Below are 19,571 nucleotides of genomic sequence, written 5' to 3'. Positions count from 1 at the left end.
TATTTTTAAATATCCCAGTGATGAAAATTGTTCACGTATGTTTCTGCAACGCATTTATCAGTGGTCATACTCAGAATTGGACGTGAGCTGCCCAATGTATGCAGTGCCCGTAGTACCGCCACTAGGTGGCAGCGCCGCACAGACTTCGAGGCGCACCGAGCGAAGGGGTTCGAGTGGCTGTCATTGCTACCGCTCCGCTTTCTCTCGATCGTAGCGGGCGAGTGTAGTGCGCCGCAGCATCGGGACAGCGCGCTGGACAGAGCGTTCCTATTCGGGAAACACGAGCTCAGTTGCATCTCAAGAAATAAAATATTTTACAATATTTCGACAACGCCACAGGAGAGGAGAGCTACGAAATACTGCGCTGCCGGTTCCCTGGAGAGGCTGTAGAAGAGAAAAAAGGAGATGATGAATAGCTGCTGGATACACATCTTGTGGATCACGGGATTCCCGTTCCTTTTTGGATTTCAAGGTAAAGGCAACATTTTAGTTGCGCTCCTTTGTTAATGCGTCGCTCGGGTTTGAAAGTGTGCCCCTCTGCGTGCCCTGTCCATTCCGCAGAGAGCGGCGATGAGAGAAGGAAGGGAGGCAGGGGAGAAAGGAAGGAAGGAAGGGAGGCGCAGCGCAAAGCGGCGCTCTTCTCCGCTGCCTCCCGAACGAAGCTGCCATTGCAGCAGTGCTGAGTAGATGCGCACCAGGCAGACGCGCTCGGCACCATGTCCTCCTGAGCAGCGCTACCCTGAGCCCGCCGCTCGCTCGCTCGCTCGCACACTCACATTTCTACACGACACACACACACAAACACACACACACACACACACACCCACACACACACACACACACAGCGTTCACTCGTGCTGCGGCTCCTTTGAACTGATGCGCGCGTGCCGATTGCGCGCATCCCACTTTATTTCCGTGTATTTCTGTTTCTCCTAATTCTTTCAAGTAATAAGCCTTAGAAAAAAGGTAGAAGGAAGGGGGTGAACAGGGAGACAAGTTAATCAAATTACACCTCCTATATAATGTCACTAACAAAACGGACGTCGTTCGCCCCTTGTTGCTTTTTACTCAAAGTAGAACTCGCCGGGCTTTACTACAAAGACGATATTTGGACATTTGCTTGCAGCGGTGACAAAGACGATCCTTTTTAAATTCAAGCACAGGGTGGTGACCATTTCACGTGTGTGTGCAGTCGTTTAACGGCTCTTTTATTTACGGTGCGTTTTTTATTTTTATATCAGCTCCTCTTCTTGTCGAGTGGAGCTTCAACTTGTCCCAAAATAGACACGTTTTCCTACAGAGATACTCGTCTGACTGATGTGAGCTCAACACCTCTGTCCTTAGTCTCCTTACTTTGAGTGGCTTTTAAGGCAACTGTTCTAAATTAGTGTGGGGGAAAAACACACACATAGCGGATAAGACGCCCACTGCCCAATGTATTATAGCATATTGTACGGGTCACGGCCATCAATTCGTGACGTAACACATGTAGCGCCTCACAGTCGGTAACAGCGGCGCTGGAAAAAGTAGCGAAGGAAGAGCTGCGCGACGCGCGCGCGCCACCGATACGCGAGCCCGCGTTTCTGTTCGGGAACTATACCTACACATGCAGTCAAAACGGAAATTTTAGCTTTCACTAATAAGTCTGTTGTTGCGTTAATACTAGTGCCTTTGCTCCTTACACACAAAGTGGAGGTGTGTACCTTGACCTGTTTCTAACTGCAAAGTCACCTTTACTTTAGCAGCTAGTAATGTGAAATCAATAAAAGCTGAGTAATACAGACGTCGTGCATTTATTAATGGGTCACGCTGTGTAAACACATACAGCTATAAATAAAAAAGAACACTGTAACCCTCCCATCCATCCATTGCCAATAACCTCTTTTCCAGTTCCAGGGTCATTGTGCCTGGAGCCAATCTCACAGTACAGTATCCCAGTACCCAGGGCATGTGGCAGGGTACATCGTGGACTTGGGGCCATGGCACTGTCTGCAGTCTAAAACTTATTTCTTTATTTATTTATTTAGTTGATTGATTGATTGGTTGATTGATTAAACTCAAACCACATTCAGACTGAAACATGTTTAAAACTCCTGAGAATTTCATCTCCAAAGCTTTATATTCAATGTCACCAAACATCATGACAGCTTGAGGCTACTTTCAACTTCAAAAAAAAAAAACTTGAATATAACTATAGTGAATACAGTGTATGGGGGGCGTGGTGGCACAGTGGGTTGGACCACGGTCCTGCTCTCCAGTGGGTCTGGGGTTCGAGTCCTGCTTGGGGTGCCTTGCGATGGACTGGTGTCCCGTCCTGGGTGTGTCCCCTCCCTCTCCGGCCTTACGCCCTGTGTTACCGGGTAGGCTCCGCAACCCCGTATGGGACAAGCGGTTCTGAAAGTGTGTGTGTGAATACAGTGTTTTTCAAGGCTTTCATTTTAACATATTTCTTAACTTATAGCTACACTGAAATTAAAATAAACCTTAAATGATTGAAACTACAAATGCATTCTGTCCACACACCCATTTTCAGTACCAGTTATTTGGTGATTTATGTCATAAACATGCACATCCTTCAACACCTTGTTATTGTTCACTATCACTCCGGAACGCTAGACACAGCCGCAAGCACTGTGCAATTGTGCAGGTGAGCTGAATGTAGGCACTAAAATGCTCCTATGTGTTTCTCTGCTGTCTCACTGTGTTTTAATGCCAACTAATGGCTGGACACAGAAATGTGGGTGGCGTTCACTCCACAACAAAAAATTCACTAAGCAGATTGTTGAAGAAGAAATAAGTGTAAAAATGTAATATAAAAAAAAATGATAACACAAGGGGGGCGTGGTGGCACAGTGGGTTTGGTCTACACCCACTATGTGGCAGGGTTGGGGTTCGAGCCCAGCATGGGGTGCTCTGTGGCGGAGCAGCATCCTGCCAAGGGGGTATCCCCTCCCCCCTTGGCCCTGCGTCCGGCTCCCTATTACTCTGGTTGGGAAAAGCGGCTGTAGACGTCGCCAAAAAAGAATAATATATGGATCTTGCATCGTTATCTCCAAAAATATGTATTTCAAATGTTCGTAGTTCGTAGAGGAGCCAGTCTAGTGTTTGTGTGCTTAACTCAGTTGTGAAAATAGTTGTACTCAGCTGTATTGCAGACATGCTCTTTTCTCTTTATACTGCAACATGTTTACTGTAGTTGCCAACTGAAGAAAGATAAAATTGTACCTGCTTACTATTACCTATTCCTCGGTATGGAACAAATTTCACAAAAAACATGTGATGACAGCTTGTGCATGTGACATGTTTCTTGTTTATTCACTTGTCACCATTATTCAGGTTAGTCAGTGTTTCAGAATGCCATAGTTTTTCTTAGTATTTAAATACTGAATTTTAATTTTGTTATTGGAGCAGTATCCACCATACTGGTGGTGATGGACATGTACCAGTAACCTGGAAGCTGTTGGTTCAAGCCCTACACTGCTGTATTACACTTTAGCAACGTAGTTACACTGAATTATTGGTAGGTCACTTTGAAACCAAGTGTCTGCTAAGCAAAAGTTTATTTGTACAAAAAACAAAGTCAATATATTTTCAAAAAATCTGTCTGTTGTCTGCAATCTGTGTGTAATGCCAAGCTGCTAGTGTACCATAAACTGGACTCAATTATGAGTGTGGAACCACCTTCATTCAACTCACTTTCATTATGTTTACACAGCATGAGTGCTGGTGATCAGTAACAAGATGGGCAACATTGCATATGTTTATTGTTTTGACTCGTCAAAAATAGGCATTTAACATTATTTAGTTGAGAGAAGGTGCATGAGAGAAGGTATTTTGCAGCTTTTTAACCTTTGTTTTCTTTATTTGAAGTTAAAAATGTTATAAGTCCTACAAAGAATTTTTCTTTATTATATCTATGCCAAGGATTTTTACAGAATTTAACATGTAAATACATCCAGGGGTGTCCATATTATTAAGCTGTTATTGAACATATAAATAATTAATAAGCAGAAAGTGGTTAGAAGCTGAGGAATATTTTGCATGCTTATGTAATTGGTCAGAAGTATAATTAGTCAATATTGTACATGCTTTTGTAATTGGTCAACAATTACCATTGAATAGATTGTGGAGATGAAACTTGTAAAATAGTTTTAACAGAGTTTCAATATATTTTGAAATGTATAAGAAAAAACAAAATTAATTCAGAAGCATACTGTATGGAAGAACTGTTGAGTTGAATCCAACTCATAGCAGTCACTAATACAGTTTTTAGGCAAGGGAAGGAGTGGAAGATTTAACTATAGCCTTTCTATGCGCTTCTGGGGGTCCAAACATAGGGAGAGCTTGCAAACTCCACACAATCTTAGACAGATTTGGTTCCACACCTGCTAAGCAGTTCAGAAGCTGTACAACACCGCCACTGCACCCTTTGACATCTTTTTCTCTAACCTTTTATCGATTGTGACTTTGCTGGAAAACTGACTAGATTCACAATAAAATTGAGTTATGAACAAACTACTCAATTATGTTCATAAGGTGAGAAGACAGTTTAAAATAATTGCATTAATTTCACTGGTTAATCATGCAATAATATAATGATTGGTTAAATGAATGATATCTTCAGAATTGGCAATCTGTAATTTTAGGGCAAGAGTTGCCTAACCTGTGGAACACATATATGCTGATGCTGTCATTTCTCAGCTGTAATCCAGTATGAACTCAGAATACTATTTCCCTCACGTGAAATATTCCATTCCAGTCCAGTCTTTTCTTTGTCAAATTATAAATTACCCTTCTGATTATAATAACATCCTTTTAATTTGTTAAGTGAATTGGGTTAGGCTGGGATGAGAATTCAGTTAAAAATGTTCACTGTTAATTTCTCCATGGAGATGCCTTTCTCAGAATGTAGCTAGCTCCACAGTTTGCAATATTCAATCAAGACAGCAGCAATTCAAGGATTCCTTCAGGACTTTCTGTGGCTCTAATAAGTATTCATACAGTGAAAACCATGTGTGAGGACTTCTGTGCATATGTGTCTGGTACTTAACCAAAACACAGGCACAGAAATATAAACACTTGCTGTTTCTATAACGCAAATACAATTGTAGGTAATGCTGGTATTATTTCTGTTAAGTTAAACTTTTATAGGTCAGTACAAAATGTGGTTCTTAAGAACAAAGTGGTCCTTTGCAGTGTGAATGGTACCATTAGATTCTTGCTTAACATACCTTAGCTTCAAGCTGTTCAGTTTGGAAAAAGAAATGTATTGATTAAGGTAGAAAGAAGCTGGATAGTATGGGAGCCATAGAAGGAAGGATGAAAGGAAGGAAGGAGCGCAAGAGAGAGAAATAATGAAAGGAAGGAGATATTTATTAACAGAGATTATGGCAGGCATTATGATTTAAATTGATTGAATACGATTCTCAGTGGTTACATGAAAAATTGCCTTTCATCTGTTTGTCAATGCTCCACAGACTTCTGGGAATAGAACAATTGCTAAGCTGGTTGTTAAGCTGGTAGAAAGAAATAATGTTATCCCATTTGAAATGGTGGGAATATCCATCACTTTGTATAAAGTCGGGCTGTCAGGATCCTGATCCAGTGGTGTTCTTGAATTGTTTTACTTGTCTATGGACTCAAAGCCAGCCCTTTGAACCATTAAAAGGGGAGCATGTGGCTGTGATAACTTGCCCTTTCAATGTCCCATGTGTAGGGAAAACCCAGTCAGAAAGTATTCCCTTGTCTCGTAGATTCAACATCTATAAATGTATGCTTTTCTTTATTTGCCCATCGTAACAATTGCTTTGTTCATCTGCCTTAAAAGTCACATGAATCTGAATTTACTGATATATACTCAGTATTTATTTGTGGGGCAATATTAGTTTTCTTGTGTTGTCACTGATAGCAGGAAAGACTTGAGCAGGGAGATTTAGAAAGATCTAGTCTAAGTACAGTAATAATGCTAGGCAGGTGTCGCAGGTGTGGCAAGTGCTCATGCTAGATGTGCTACCATTCAAGATGCAGCCAGTACACTTCACTTAGCTGCCTTTATTACAAAAAAGGAAAATGTAAAAAAATAAAAGTTGTGTTAAGGCCCACTTGATAACCTCAGTGTTGGTACCCTATGGTTGTGTTGGTAGGGAAGGAAGTTAAGCTTCTTGATCTCGAGTTCTGGAGATATATATTGGCAATGCTGGATGTTGTTCTCTGTCGCTTCATGGTGATGTTGATTGAATTGGGTCCTTGTGTACAGCTGTTGTAATATACACATGGGTTGTAACATCTTGTCCTGTGTTTCTTGAATGTAAGGAAACAAAACATGAGTCTGCAACTGAACAGGTTTTATAAGAGAGGGACTCAGCATGTGTTCTGAAATTGCTAATACTACAGAGCGCTCTCATTCATCAGCCCAGTTGACTTAAATAACTATGCATGATTGTTTAATAAGTGAGGAAGGTGGTCTTCATTAAAAGTTGTGTCTCGTACCAGCTTACAGAAACTTAGGTTGGTTTGTGGCAAAAATCATATACAACAGCAGTTAACCATTTTGTTCAGAATATAAAACCTTTCTTTTTTTTATCAGTACAGTTTTAGGGGAGAGCGGTGGTGCAGCAGGTTTGGCCGGGGCTTGCTCTCTGTTGGGTTTGTGGTTCGAGTCCCGGTTGGGGTGCCTTGTGACAGACTGGCATCCCATCCTGGGTCTGTCCCCTCCAGCCTTGCACCCTGTGTTGCAGGGTTAGGCTCCGGCTCACTGCGACCCTGCTTGGGACAAGCGACTTCAGACAGTGTATGTGCTTGCACAGTATAATTTTATGGATGTCATACAAAATTAAAACCCCTTTTTACATTTTTATCAAAGGATGCTTTTCATGTTCTTCCTTTTCCAGGGTAATACCAACATTAATTAATATATTTAATGCTGACTTGACACATTAAAAGAGAAGAGAATGAGGTGTAATTTTTAGTATTGTCCTCTTGTGAAACATTAAATTAACAGTTATTCAACACTTTCTTGAATAAATAGTTCTGTGCTCTGTGATGCTGCTAAAATAAAAGATATTTTTAATATTTGAGAACATAGTTCTATAATTAGAGTTTGTTTAAAAAAATAGCTGAGATGTGCTAGACTGAACGCTTCCTATTCACCTTATTAAAAGGTCTACGATGCTTTGACGCCCACTCACCCCAATCAGTCAAACAGCCTATCACTGTTGAATCCCTCAGTATCTTCTTCATACTCCTCTAATTCGGCTACACTTCTACTTTTATTAACATCATGACATTATGCTGGGATCTTTGTTCGTAGTGGCCATTTACTTCTTCCTGCACCTGGCCATGCTTCCTACATGATCCTGTGATCGATCACTTCAGCTCTAATCTTACTTTAATCGGTAACGTCACTATCCTATTCCAGGTAAATCACAGTAGAGCATGTCAAAAGGTTTTCCCATCTGTTACTTCAAACTAACCACCTGCCCCTATGAAATGTTTTTCAGAAACTCATTCTCATTATCTCCAATTCCCTGTTCCTCAACAAACATGGCACTGTTACCATACACCAGTGATTCCAAAGGCATATCAGAACTGTTCAACTCTCCACCTTCTCATCTTAAATAGCTATTCTTTGTTTACTCATTCCCAATTGGAGCCACTGCTACCGCTACCAGCTGAGGCATCCCGACCCTGTCATAAAACGACTTGATTGATGGAATTCAAATGCATTTAACACATATGTACTCTCAAATATTCAACCCATAGACCTATACAAGATTGTTTCCATATTGTCCATCTAATTTCTGCTTATTGAACTCTCCTTTTCAAATGGTTGTGAACCCCTCTTCACAACCCTCCATTCTTGATGTGTGCTGCTTAGTAGTCCACCATTTATGGAGCTCAACAACCTTTCTCAGCAGCAAATGCAATACCTTCAACAGACCACAAGCCCATAAAGTACCAGAAGCCTTCACCTGAACACACGATCACAGTCTGATACTTTTATCTGCTGAGCAGAGTATTTGTTACATTTATTCTTTTCTTAGGTAGCATGGATCCGTGGTTTTATACAGAATAATTGAATTGCCCTGACACAACTACAGATTTGTCATACTGTACCCGCAAGCAACCAAGACCTTGAAAATCAACAATATAAAATGCAGGCTTTGTTGAACTTACTGTCATTTGATTGTATCTTGTGGAATAGAAAGGTTGTTTTCTTTTACTTGTTAAGGAAAGGTTCTGATGATTTCATTAGGGGAACTTTATGTATGAAAAGAAGGAAAGAGGAAGAAAGAAAGAATAGACACATGCCGACACATTGGCCTTGTAGGGTACAGAAAGCCTTTGATACTTTTTTCTTCATTTTATTTATTAAAGATAGGCATGTTCGGAGGAGGCAAACTCTGAGTGTATCTGCAAGAAAGAGGAGCAGCAGGGATTAGTGAACATGGTGGGTGTTGACAGGAAACTGTAGTGTCTTTGATGGTTCCTACAGACTGCTAGTCACGGGGCTTAACTTTTGCTAAAAAACTTTTCTAATACACTTTAATACACTTCTGTTCATACATATTGTTTTTTTTTAGTATTCAATAATGTCTCATTATTTATTCTAATGAGATTTTTTTTTTTTTTTTAATTATTTCTTCATGATAAGTGGAAGAGCAGAGTAATTTTCTTACTGGAAGCACGCCTGAAATGAGATTTATGTTTCATTTCTTGTAATTATGCATGGCATAGCAGTTTATTCTTTTCTTCTCCAATAACTAAAAATTGAAAGGAACCACATTTGTATAAAGCTTTTGTGATTCTAAACAGCTCTGGTTACCCATAAGGACATCAGCGTCTCAGCTCTCAAGGGACAGAAGAGCAGTGAGAGCACTTACTGTAATGCATTCACATTTGTAATCCATCACAATCCATAATGTTATTCTTGAAAGTCAAGTAAAGATGTTCACTTTATGGCATCTTTGGTTTCTACTGGGATTTATTATAAGTATCCGAATGCCTCACTGTCAAAGTTCAGATTCTGCTAAACAAATACAGGAATAGTTAAAACAAGAAAAATGCATTTTTTGAAACTGTACTATGGGATCAGGCCCTAAGATGCCTCTCATGTCAGACAAAAAAATGTTTTACTTTATAAAAACGTTGCTGTTGTCATGAGCCGTGATCAATTATAGGGAAATATTTGCAAGTTTTGCCACTAGTTTGTTTTTGTAAATCCAAAAAATTGCATATATTCTGGTGAGTACAATGCAGCCACACCAATATTTTGTTCTAGGGATGCAAATCAAATGTTGTTGATTTTAAGACAGGACGAATAGCATACATTTATACTTATTCTTTTAGCAGGTGCTTTTATTCAAAGTGACATATAACTTAGCAAAAAGAAAAGTACTTTCACCTACAGATAGAAAGACAGGCACAGATGGGCAATTCTCAAAATACTGTCAGTTTGTCTGATGTCACCATTTAAAGGAACATAAAGAACATGAGTAGCTGCATATAGAACTGGTACATTTATTCATTTAGGAGACACTTTTCTTCAAAGTGACGAACATCTCTGAGATCAATAGAAAAAGTGCATTTGTACTTCAGTACACCAACAGAAGGAGAGATTTGGATGAGGACATGTAATTCTTGAGTACATTCAATTTGCCATATACTACTGTAAAAACCAAAATAGATTATGCAAGGAACTGTATATAGGCTTTTTAAATGATTAAATATACACCTGCACATTTATAGACCACGTAGAAGATCAGAAAAGACGTGTGTCTGGAAAAGGAGTGCTTTTGGACCGTTCTCAAAAGTACAGAGAGATTCGGAAATTCTGAGTGTAAGGGGGAGGTTATTCCACCACATTGGAACAAGAACCGAAAAACTTTGTGTTTTTGATTTTGAAAGAGGACAAGAGAGTGCTGTTTGAAACAGGTGATATTAACGTAACATTACTTGAGTAGTAGCATATAGAATTGATCGAAAATACAAATAGCATGATGTAAATTTATGGAGTATATAGATCTGCAGAGAAGTCAGTCTGAACCATGTGTTTTGAGAATGTTTTTGAATGTTTAGAGGAATTCAGCAGTTGTACGAGAAGGAGATCATTCCAACAAACTGGAGCTAGAATTGAGGACCTTTGTTCTTTTGATGGGGGGCATGGTGGCACAGCAGGTTGGGCCTGTGCCTGCTCTCTCATGGGTCTAGGGTTCGAATCCTGCTTGGGGTGCCTTGCAACAGACTGGCATCTCGTCCTGGGTGTGTCTTCTCCCTCTCCAGTCTTGGCCCTGTGTCAATGGGCTAGGCCCTGGCCTGCTGCGACCCTGCTTGGAACGAGTGGTTTCAGTCAATGTGTGGGTGCGTACTTTTGACTTCGTGCATCTTGTGTATAGAACGCAAAGCAGCCAGAAGTGGAAGAGCACAGCCATGTGGTTGGAGCATAGCAAGCAATCAGGTCCCATAGCTATCAGGAAGCAGAACCACTGATGGTCTTATAGACCTTAACTAGAGTCTTGAATCTGATGCAAGGAGAGAATGGAGAGGGCCAAGGAGGGAAGATGATTATTAACTAGTATTTAGTTTTATGTAAGGTGAATTACAGCATTAGATACACTGCACTAAACTCCTGTAGGCATTTACCAATCAATACAGTACAACAGTGTAATACACATACACAAATACACTTATGCACACAATTGCATGAGTGTCATACATACACAGACACACACATAACATGCACGTGGGCAGCTACAGGAAGACAATAAAGAGAGGGATGGAGGGGCATACAGCAGATTCCTGTTCATTTATCAATTAATTTGTTTGTTTGATATTGAGGGTCATCCCTGTGTGAAGTAGACATAGGATGTGGGACATTGTATGATCATTAATATGTGGCAACAGTGAATAATTCAGTAATGTTTGTAGTGTGGTTTCATGTACATGGGTGAAGCTTAAAATGGATTGTGTTATAAACCATATTACCAGATGCCTGGATTTTGAACTTCTGTTTGTAGCATAAAATAGAGGGACACTGATACTAGATGTGTCACGGTTGCGCGTAGCGCGGACGGACTCAAGTGCAGAGTGTTCAGATTGACGTGCACGGAAGCCGAATCAGAATCCATAATTGTAGTCGAGGGGCAGGCGAGGGTCAGGCGATCAGCAAACGTCGTAGAAAGGGCTAGGCAAAGAACGTGGTCAGGAAGAAGCAAGCAAAGGGTTGAAGTCGGAATGGGTCTCTCGGTAATATGGTTCGCAGGGAAACAAGGAGGCAAAACAAGGTTCCGCGTCTGGGCTTCCTAGGCTTCCCTCTTTATAGTCGTTCCCATCAGGGAACGGCAGGTGTCGCAGAGGTGCCAGATGCGGAGAACGTGACAGTACCCCCCCCTCCACGGGCGGCTCCGAATGCCCTGGGCTGGGAAGGAGGACGCCCCCGGGGGCGCGGAGCCGGGCACTCGGGATGGTCCCTATGGAAAGCGGCCACCAGGTCGGGGTCCAGGATGTCCGAAGCAGCTACCCAGGAATGCTCCTCCGGACTGTACCCCTCCCAATCCACCAGATATTGTAGTTGACCTCTCTGTCGGCGGGAGTTTAGCAGGGCTCGGACCGTGCAGACATCGTCCCCTGCGAGGGGTAGTGTCGACGGTGGTGTGGTTTCTACTGGTGGCTGATGCAAGGACACCCCAACCGGTTTCAGGAGGGAAACATGGAATGTTGGGTGCACTCGGAGGTCAGGAGGTAACTGAAGGCGGTAGGTAACCGGCGTGACACCACGTACTACCATGAAAGGGCTGATGTAGTGGGACCCGAGTTTCTTGGAGGGGATCTTCAGGTGAAGGTCTCGGGTGGAGAGCCAAACTCTTTGTCCAGGCAAGAACGAAAGGGTGCGCCGGTGCCGGTCAGCGTGACGTTTGTGGCGTTCCGCACTGCGGAGCAGGTGGGCCCGGACCGTCCTCCAGATGCGGGTGCTCTCGTTATGCCATGTCTCCACAGCCAGAACAGGACTTGGAGAGGTCTCACTAGGGAACAGGACAGGTTGGTAGCCTAACACACACTGAAAGGGCGACATACCTGTGGATGTATGAGGCGCGGAGTTGTGGGCATACTCTGCCCAGGCCAGGTAGCGAGCCCAGTGGTGGGGTTTTGGGAGCAGTAGGCTCGGAGAAACCTTGCAATATCCTGTTGCAAGCATTCTACGTGACTGTTGGCTTGCGGGTGGTATCTGGATGTAAGGCTGACAGTCACTCCGAGCCGGCTCCAGAAGGCCTTCCATACCCGAGAGGTGAACTGGGGACCTCGATCGGAAACAATGTCTTCGGGGAGTCCGTAGAGTTTGAAGACTTGCTCGAATAGGACCTCCGACACCTCGAGAGCGGTGGGCAGCTTCGGGAGGGGCACCAGTCTGCAAGCCTTAGAGAAACGATCTATGACGGAAAGGATCGCGGTCTTACCCTCTGAGACCGGGAGGTCCACTAGGAAATCCAGCGCCACGTGGGTCCAGGGTCGGGTCGGCGTAGGCAAGGGTTGTAGGAGACCCGCTGCCTTTTCGGGCAGGGTCCTGGTCTGAGCGCAGGTGGCACAGGCCTGGACGAAGTCCCTGACGTCGTCGGACAGTGAGGGCCACCAGAACCGTCCATGGACTAGGGATAAGGTACGGCGGATCCCGGGATACCCGGCCTCCGGAGCCTCATGGGCCCATTTCAGCACCGTTGCGCGGAAGGAACTGGGGACATACACACAGTCGGTTGGCCTCCCGGGCGGTTCTGGCTCGCTGTCCTGGGCTTCTTGGATGTCCTGGAGGAGTTGCCAGTGGACCGGACCCACCACGCATCCCTGGGGTAGGATCTCCTCTGGGTTGGGGGGCAGCGGTCCGGGGTCATGAACCCGCGATAAAGCATCAGCTTTCCCATTCTTGGAACCTGGCCGATAAGAAACAGTAAAGCGGAAACGGGTGAAGAACAGGGCCCATCGGGCCTGTCGGGAGTTCAACCATTTTGCGGTCTCTAGGTACTCTAGATTGCGGTGGTCCGTGAGTACCACAAAGGGATGGACCGCACCCTCCAGCCAGTGACGCCACTCCTCAAGCGCGAGCTTGATAGCAAGGAGTTCCCTGTTCCCAATGTCGTAATTCCGTTCGGCAGGGGTCATCTTCCTGGAGAAGAAGGCACAGGGGTACAACTTGGGAGGGTCCCCTTGCCACTGTGACAGGACCGCACCCACCCCTACCGAGGAGGCGTCGACCTCCACCACAAACGGCAAGGAAGGGTCCGGCTGTTTCAGCACTGGGGCGGAGGTGAACCGTGTTTTTAACTCCTGGAAAGCCTTCTCCGCCTCCACCCCCCAAGGGAGTCTTCGGTCCTTACTTGCAGTTAACGTGGTAAGGGGTGCAGCTACTGTGCTAAAATTACGTATGAATCAACGATAGAAATTGGCGAACCCAAGGAATCGCTGGAGCGCCCTTACCGTGGTAGGTTGAGGCCAGGAGGTCACTGCACCCACCTTCCTGGGGTCCATGGAAACTCCCTCCTGGCTCAGGATGTAACCCAGGAAGGAGATTTGGCGTTGGTGGAATTCACACTTCTCTGCCTTCACGTACAATCGATGTTGCAGGAGCCGCCTGAGGACCGCCCGGACCTGTTGGATATGCTGCTCTCGGGTCTTGGAGTAGATCAGTATATCGTCCAGGTAGACGATGACGCAGTGATGAAGGAAATCGCCCAACACATGGTTGAGAAAGGCCTGGAAAACTGAGGGGGCATTAGCTAGGCCAAAGGGCATGACCCTGTACTCATAGTGACCTAGTGAAGTGGAGAAGGCCGTCTTCCATTCATCCCCCTCACGGATCCGGATGAGGTTATACGCACTGCGGAGGTCTAATTTCGAGAACCAGGTCGATCCATGGATCCCCTCCAGAGCCGAGGTAATCAACGGTAAGGGGTGCGGGTACTTGACCGTTACGGCGTTCAACCCTCGGTAATCTATGCACGGCCTCAGTCCCCCGTCCTTCTTACCGATAAAGAAAAACCCCGCCGCTGCTGGTGACGTTGACGGCCGGATCAGACCAGCTTCGAGGGCCTCCCTGATGTACTCCTGCATGGCCCGTTGTTCCGGTAACGACAGGGGATACGCCCGGCCCTGAGGTGGTGTGGTACCTGGCAAGAGGTCGATAGCACAGTCCCAGGACCGGTGAGGAGGCAGTTCGGCGGCGCTGACCTTGCTGAAGACCTCTCGTAGATCCTCATAGTCCGGGGGTATGACTGGCGGGGGAAGGCCCTCTACCCCTTCCACCGACGTGGCCCGGCAAGGAAGCATGAGGCAGGATGAGTGACAGGATCCTCCCCAAGAAACCAGCTCCTTGGTACTCCACCTAAAGATGGGGTCATGTCGTGCCAACCAGGGGTAACCTAAAATGACATGGGTGTCTGGAGCTCGGATCAGATAGAAGGTGAGTTTCTCGTGGTGACACGCGCTTGTTTCGAGCACGAGAGGTGCCGTCCGGGAATCAGCCACCCCATCACCCAAGGGTTGACCATCCAGGGCTTTCACACTCAGGGTGACTTCACATGTTTTAATAGGGACATGGTGCATTTGGGCAAAGCCTACATCCATGAAACAGCCCGCAGCTCCGGAATCTATGAGGGCGTTCGTCTGCACCCGGCTTGCCCCCCAGGAAAGACTCACCGGCAGACGTAGCTGTCCCCGGGGCTCCTCCAGACTCGCCTTCGTTTCTGTGGAGGTCCCCTGAGGTGGTCGCTCGGGGCACGCCGCACGGAGATGCTCAGGGGACCCACAATAGAGACACAGTCTCCCCACCTGGCGCCGTCTCCTTTCTTCTTTCTTGAGCCGGTCCTCCGCTGGGCTGGTCCCCAGGGGTTGTCGACTCCTGCCAAGATTGTCGATGGCGATGGCTGTCTCCACAAACCGGTCGAAGTCCCCCTCCTCACCCCTGTACGTGAGCTCTTCCTGGATCCGGGGATTCAGCCCTTCGAAGAAGCAGGTGAGGAGGGCAGGGGAGTTCCAGCCACTCTTGGCCGCGAGGGGTCTGAACTCAAGAGTGTACTCAGCCACGCTTCTACTTCCCTGGGTGAGACACATGAGATTATTACCCGCCGCGTGTCCCGCGTGCGGGTGGTCAAAAACCGCTTCGAACTTTTCGCGGAAAATGTCATAGGTAGTTCTAGGGCAAGTGCGCCACCCAGTGGCGGCCCACGCCCGGGCCAGACCGGTTAACAACGACAGGACAAAGGCGATCTTAGCTGCGTCCGTCTGATACATGCGCGGAGAACACTCAAAAACCAACTCGCACTGCATCAGAAAGTCCTGACATTGATCGGGCGAACCGTCATACCTCTCTGGGGTCGCGATCCTTGTGACCGTCCCCGAAGCCTCGGGGGGTGCGGGCGGGACAGGCTCAGCAGGAGTCGCGGGTGCACCCTGGAAGGCGGGGTTGAGAATACCTCCGGTTTGGAGGACCTGGATTAATCCGTCGACCTTTTGTTGTATGCGCTACAACGACTGGGATTGCGTTCCCAAAAACTCGCCTTGCTTGGTGAGCGCTGTACGCAGTTGCACATACTCTGCTGAGTCCTGGTAGCAGGCGGAACCTTCTGTCACGGTTGCGCGTAGCGCGGACGGACTCAAGTGCAGAGTGTTCGGATCGACGTGCACGGAAGCCGAATCAGAATCCATAATCGTAGTCGAGGGGCAGGCAAGGGTCAGGCGATCAGCAAACGTCGTAGAAAGGGCTAGGCAAAGAACGTGGTCAGGAAGAAACAAGCAAAGGGTCGAAGTCGGAATGGGTCTCTCGGTAATATGGTTCGCAGGGAAACAAGGAGGCAAAACAAGGTTCCGCGTCTGGGCTTCCTCGGCTTCCCTCTTTATAGTCGTTCCCATCAGGGAACGGCAGGTGTCGCAGAGGTGCCAGATGCGGAGAACGTGACAAGATGATGTGCAAAATTATTACATACTGTTGCATCAGTAGTAATTATGTATTGATATCTTGGCTTCGTGATGCAGGGTTCCTATCTTAATCACACTGAAAGTAATATTGTATCTTTGTTGTTCTATTATCCATGGTTTCCCAGGAAATTCATGTGAAAGTGTTGTATCTAGGACTTACATTGTGCATAATATAGAGTACTCTCCAGAATTATTTGCTAAAGATGTGGAAAAATACTGGATACACTTAATTTTATTATTTTTAAAATGTTTTCTATGCTTAACAATATGACAAAATTATATAGATGCCATTGCTCAGAGGAAATATATATATAACATATAACACTAAGTCACTGAGTTGTTGCTATTCCTGCTTTTACTACTTTGTGCACCCTTTCTTTCCAAGTTAACACCTCTCAGTCCGCAACTAAAACTAGTTTTTTTTTTTTTTTTGAGTGGAAGAACACATACCAAGGTGTCTGAGACCGTTCATCCATTGAGAATCTTTACAGTTTTAGCGTACTGGGAGAGACAGCCAGATTTTGACCTAAAATATCATGGTGTTTTAAGGAGTCTATGATGCCATGTATCCTAACAAAGTTCTCAGGATATCTGGAACTAAAATGGCCTCACAACATCACAGATTCTTCACCATACTTCACAGTGTGGGATTATGTTGGGGTGTTACGTGGGATTGGGATTTCTCTTCATGGCCATGGTCCACTTTTTATGGTTTGGTGACCTCATTGTGCAACCAACTTCTGCTTTTCTCCAAACGTGTTCTTTGGAGAAATTTTTGCCTTTCTAACCATTGGTACAGTGGACAAAATAACTGTTAAATGTTCTCTTTCAGTCAAGTTCATCATAACTGCAGTTTTTTTTAAAATGTATTAATTGCTGCCATAATATCACAGATTGGTATTTTCAAACATTAAGCTTTTTTATAGCCTTTGCCTTATTTATTTATTTATTTATTAATAACATTAATTGTATATTTATTGTTTATGTTTTTATTTAAATTAATTTATATTTTTTGTTTATATTTATTGTTTATTGTGTAGGTAGCTTTGAGTTGTTTCTATGTAGCACCATGGTCCTGGCAGAATATTGTTTTGTTTTACTGTATACTATACCAGCTGTATTTGGTTAAAATGACAATACCACCACTTTTCCTTTTTTTTTTGTTCTACTTTATTTAGGTATCTTGTCTCATTCCATTTCGGTATTCTTTGATCATTCCCATATTGATGGATGACTAAAGGACTTTGGCCTGTGTCACTTCATAGTTATAGCTCAGTGAAACAGGAAGTTGTGGATGACCGCTTAAGAGTTCCTAAAGACTCTTAAAACCGTAAATATGAATAGGAACTTACATTTACCCTTACATTTCACTTTTTCACTCCCTTCCTATCTTCCTCATGGTCATGATTGTCTGGAGCTTTCCGGAATGACTGGATGCTAGGCAGTTACATTTTCTTCATAACGATTATGCCAATAGTGGTGACACATACCTATGTTTTCATAGCTTTTTCTGCACATCTTTACCAAGGGTACCAGTTATGGAAGGCATTGTTATAGTCAAAAAAACTAATCTAACAAACAAGTGTCAATGCTATTTATGATATTTGGTAAAATGTAAAGCTTTAAAATGTTACATTTTTATATTGGTGTCTGGGAGCTTAAACTTTGAGAGAAAAAAATGCGCAGGCCTAAAGCCACTCCCTCTCGCTCACTTGCCCGTAATAACCAAGGATTTAACTTTTGATAAAGTTATATTTGATTAATAGATTTAGTAGATAAATTACATTAAATATGTATGTATAAGAATTATATTAATTATATATTTAAAACTGGTTTTATGAAAATACATGTAATTTGATTTCAGGACCTTTAAATTAAAACACTACAAAATGTAAAATCGCTAGTTATCTCAGAAAAGATGTAAATACAGTCTTATTTAAGCTCTTTCTCCATCTTCCACATTCAAATGATTTTGGAATCTGAAATATCATAAACTGGTTAAAAAGCTTTTGCTTATTAAAGTCTTCTCTTTAAATTCATAAACAAGCGCAAAGTACAGCTGTCAAACAATCTGAATTTCATTCCTAAATGCAATTTCCAGCAAGGAGAGGTTGAGTATCAGTTTAGATTAGCTAGATTCCTTATTAGCTATTCAGAAGTATGGCCAACAATTAGAGTAGTATCACAAATGATCTGTTCCTGCAATTGACCTAGTGATTGTTAGGTGTTTTATTACATCAGTTTTTTGATTCTATCTTCCTATATACCCTCATAAAAAACAGCCAACCACCAGTTCATTAGCATGAACTCCTAATTCTGTTTCTGAACTTTGTTTAATACCACTGGATTGTTTTAACAATGATATATCCATTTGTCAGGTTTATAACAAATGTTTGCTGCATTTTTATTTTGCATATAAGGTATTTGAGAAACAGCATCAAGAATCTTCTGTGAGTTAGAAGTAGTTGACTGAGTAGTTGAATCCTAGGTATTTTTTTTTTATTTGTACTTCATTAAGCAGCACTTTTGTGGAATAAAAATATTTACAGAATGATGTACCCCGTTGCAGAATTGTGAATAGGAAACCACTTGTCACATAACACAATAATTTGAAGTTTGTGATTCTTAAAGATATTTAACAGTAGTCTGATGTTTTTTTTTAACACTCCATAGGATGTAATAATGATATCAGTGAGAACAGAATGGCTATGAGATTACTGTTAATAATACATCGCAAATCCATTATTCCGTAACAAAACATAACAAAAACTTCAAACGTTCCTCAACAGATACTGTCCACAAGGAGAAATGTTGCCAAAAGCAGATACTATCTGCTTAATTAATGTACCCTAAATGCTGAAAGGCCTTTTCTTGTCAGTGTGCAACATTCGGCTGTCTGTGCTATTGCAAGAGCTTTTGAGTTGAACACAACAGCAGTAAATACTACTCATAAATACAGGGGTGTCAAACCTTTTTTGCCCAAGGCCTGCAATAATTATTGTGAACTACATCTATAAAAATTACAGTAAGGGAGACGTAAAAAATGTGTAAAAATCGTAGCAAATGTTGTTGTAGTTGTTGTAAATATATATACTGAAAAAAAGTGTACTTGATTGTATTTTGTTGTGAAGTGATGTGTTCAAGTGTGTGTGTGTAGCTGTTAACTGCATTTAGTGATTCAGTTTAATTTATAGTATTTGTGATATGTGTTGTGATATGTATGTATGTATATGTTTTACAAATGTCATTGTGAGCTGCATTACATGAAATGATAGGCTGCATGCACTCATTGGGTCAAAAATAGGACACTCCTGCCTTACTACAAAAATGACAAGCACCACTTTAAAAAGGAGTTGAACTTTGAATTAAATCAGTTTCAAATGCATCTGTAAATGTGAGTCATGTTTGATTAGAAATTAAAAGTATGTAGGCCTATCAGCTACAAAAGTTATCAAACAATTAGAACTTTTCTATGTGAGCATTAAAATTCAGGGGACAGCTGGTAGCATAATAGTTGTAGTGGCTGTCTTTGAACCCAGAAGTCACAGGTTTAGTTCCCACCTTGAGTTGTAGTACCCCTGACCAAGGTACTTACCTTCACTTCCTCCAGT

The 19,571-nt window shown here is 43.4% G+C and overlaps 1 protein-coding gene across 1 annotated transcript in view; it reads left to right on the top strand.

The window, feature by feature from the left end:
• Positions 1-209: 209 nt before the first annotated feature.
• Positions 210-19,571, top strand: part of lsamp (limbic system associated membrane protein) — a 796,753-nt gene continuing 777,391 nt past the window's right edge. Inside the window, exon 1 of the mRNA XM_018765174.1 lies at positions 210-472. Within this exon, the coding sequence (XP_018620690.1) occupies positions 406-472 (67 nt within the window). The 5' untranslated portion in view covers positions 210-405. The remainder of the gene's footprint in view (positions 473-19,571) is intronic.

The sequence above is a fragment of the Scleropages formosus genome, chromosome 10, assembly GCF_900964775.1.
Source record: "Scleropages formosus chromosome 10, fSclFor1.1, whole genome shotgun sequence".
In the NCBI taxonomy this organism is placed as follows: domain Eukaryota; kingdom Metazoa; phylum Chordata; class Actinopteri; order Osteoglossiformes; family Osteoglossidae; genus Scleropages; species Scleropages formosus.
Note: the sequence above shows the minus strand (reverse complement) of the source record. Positions and strands in the feature narration are given on the sequence as shown.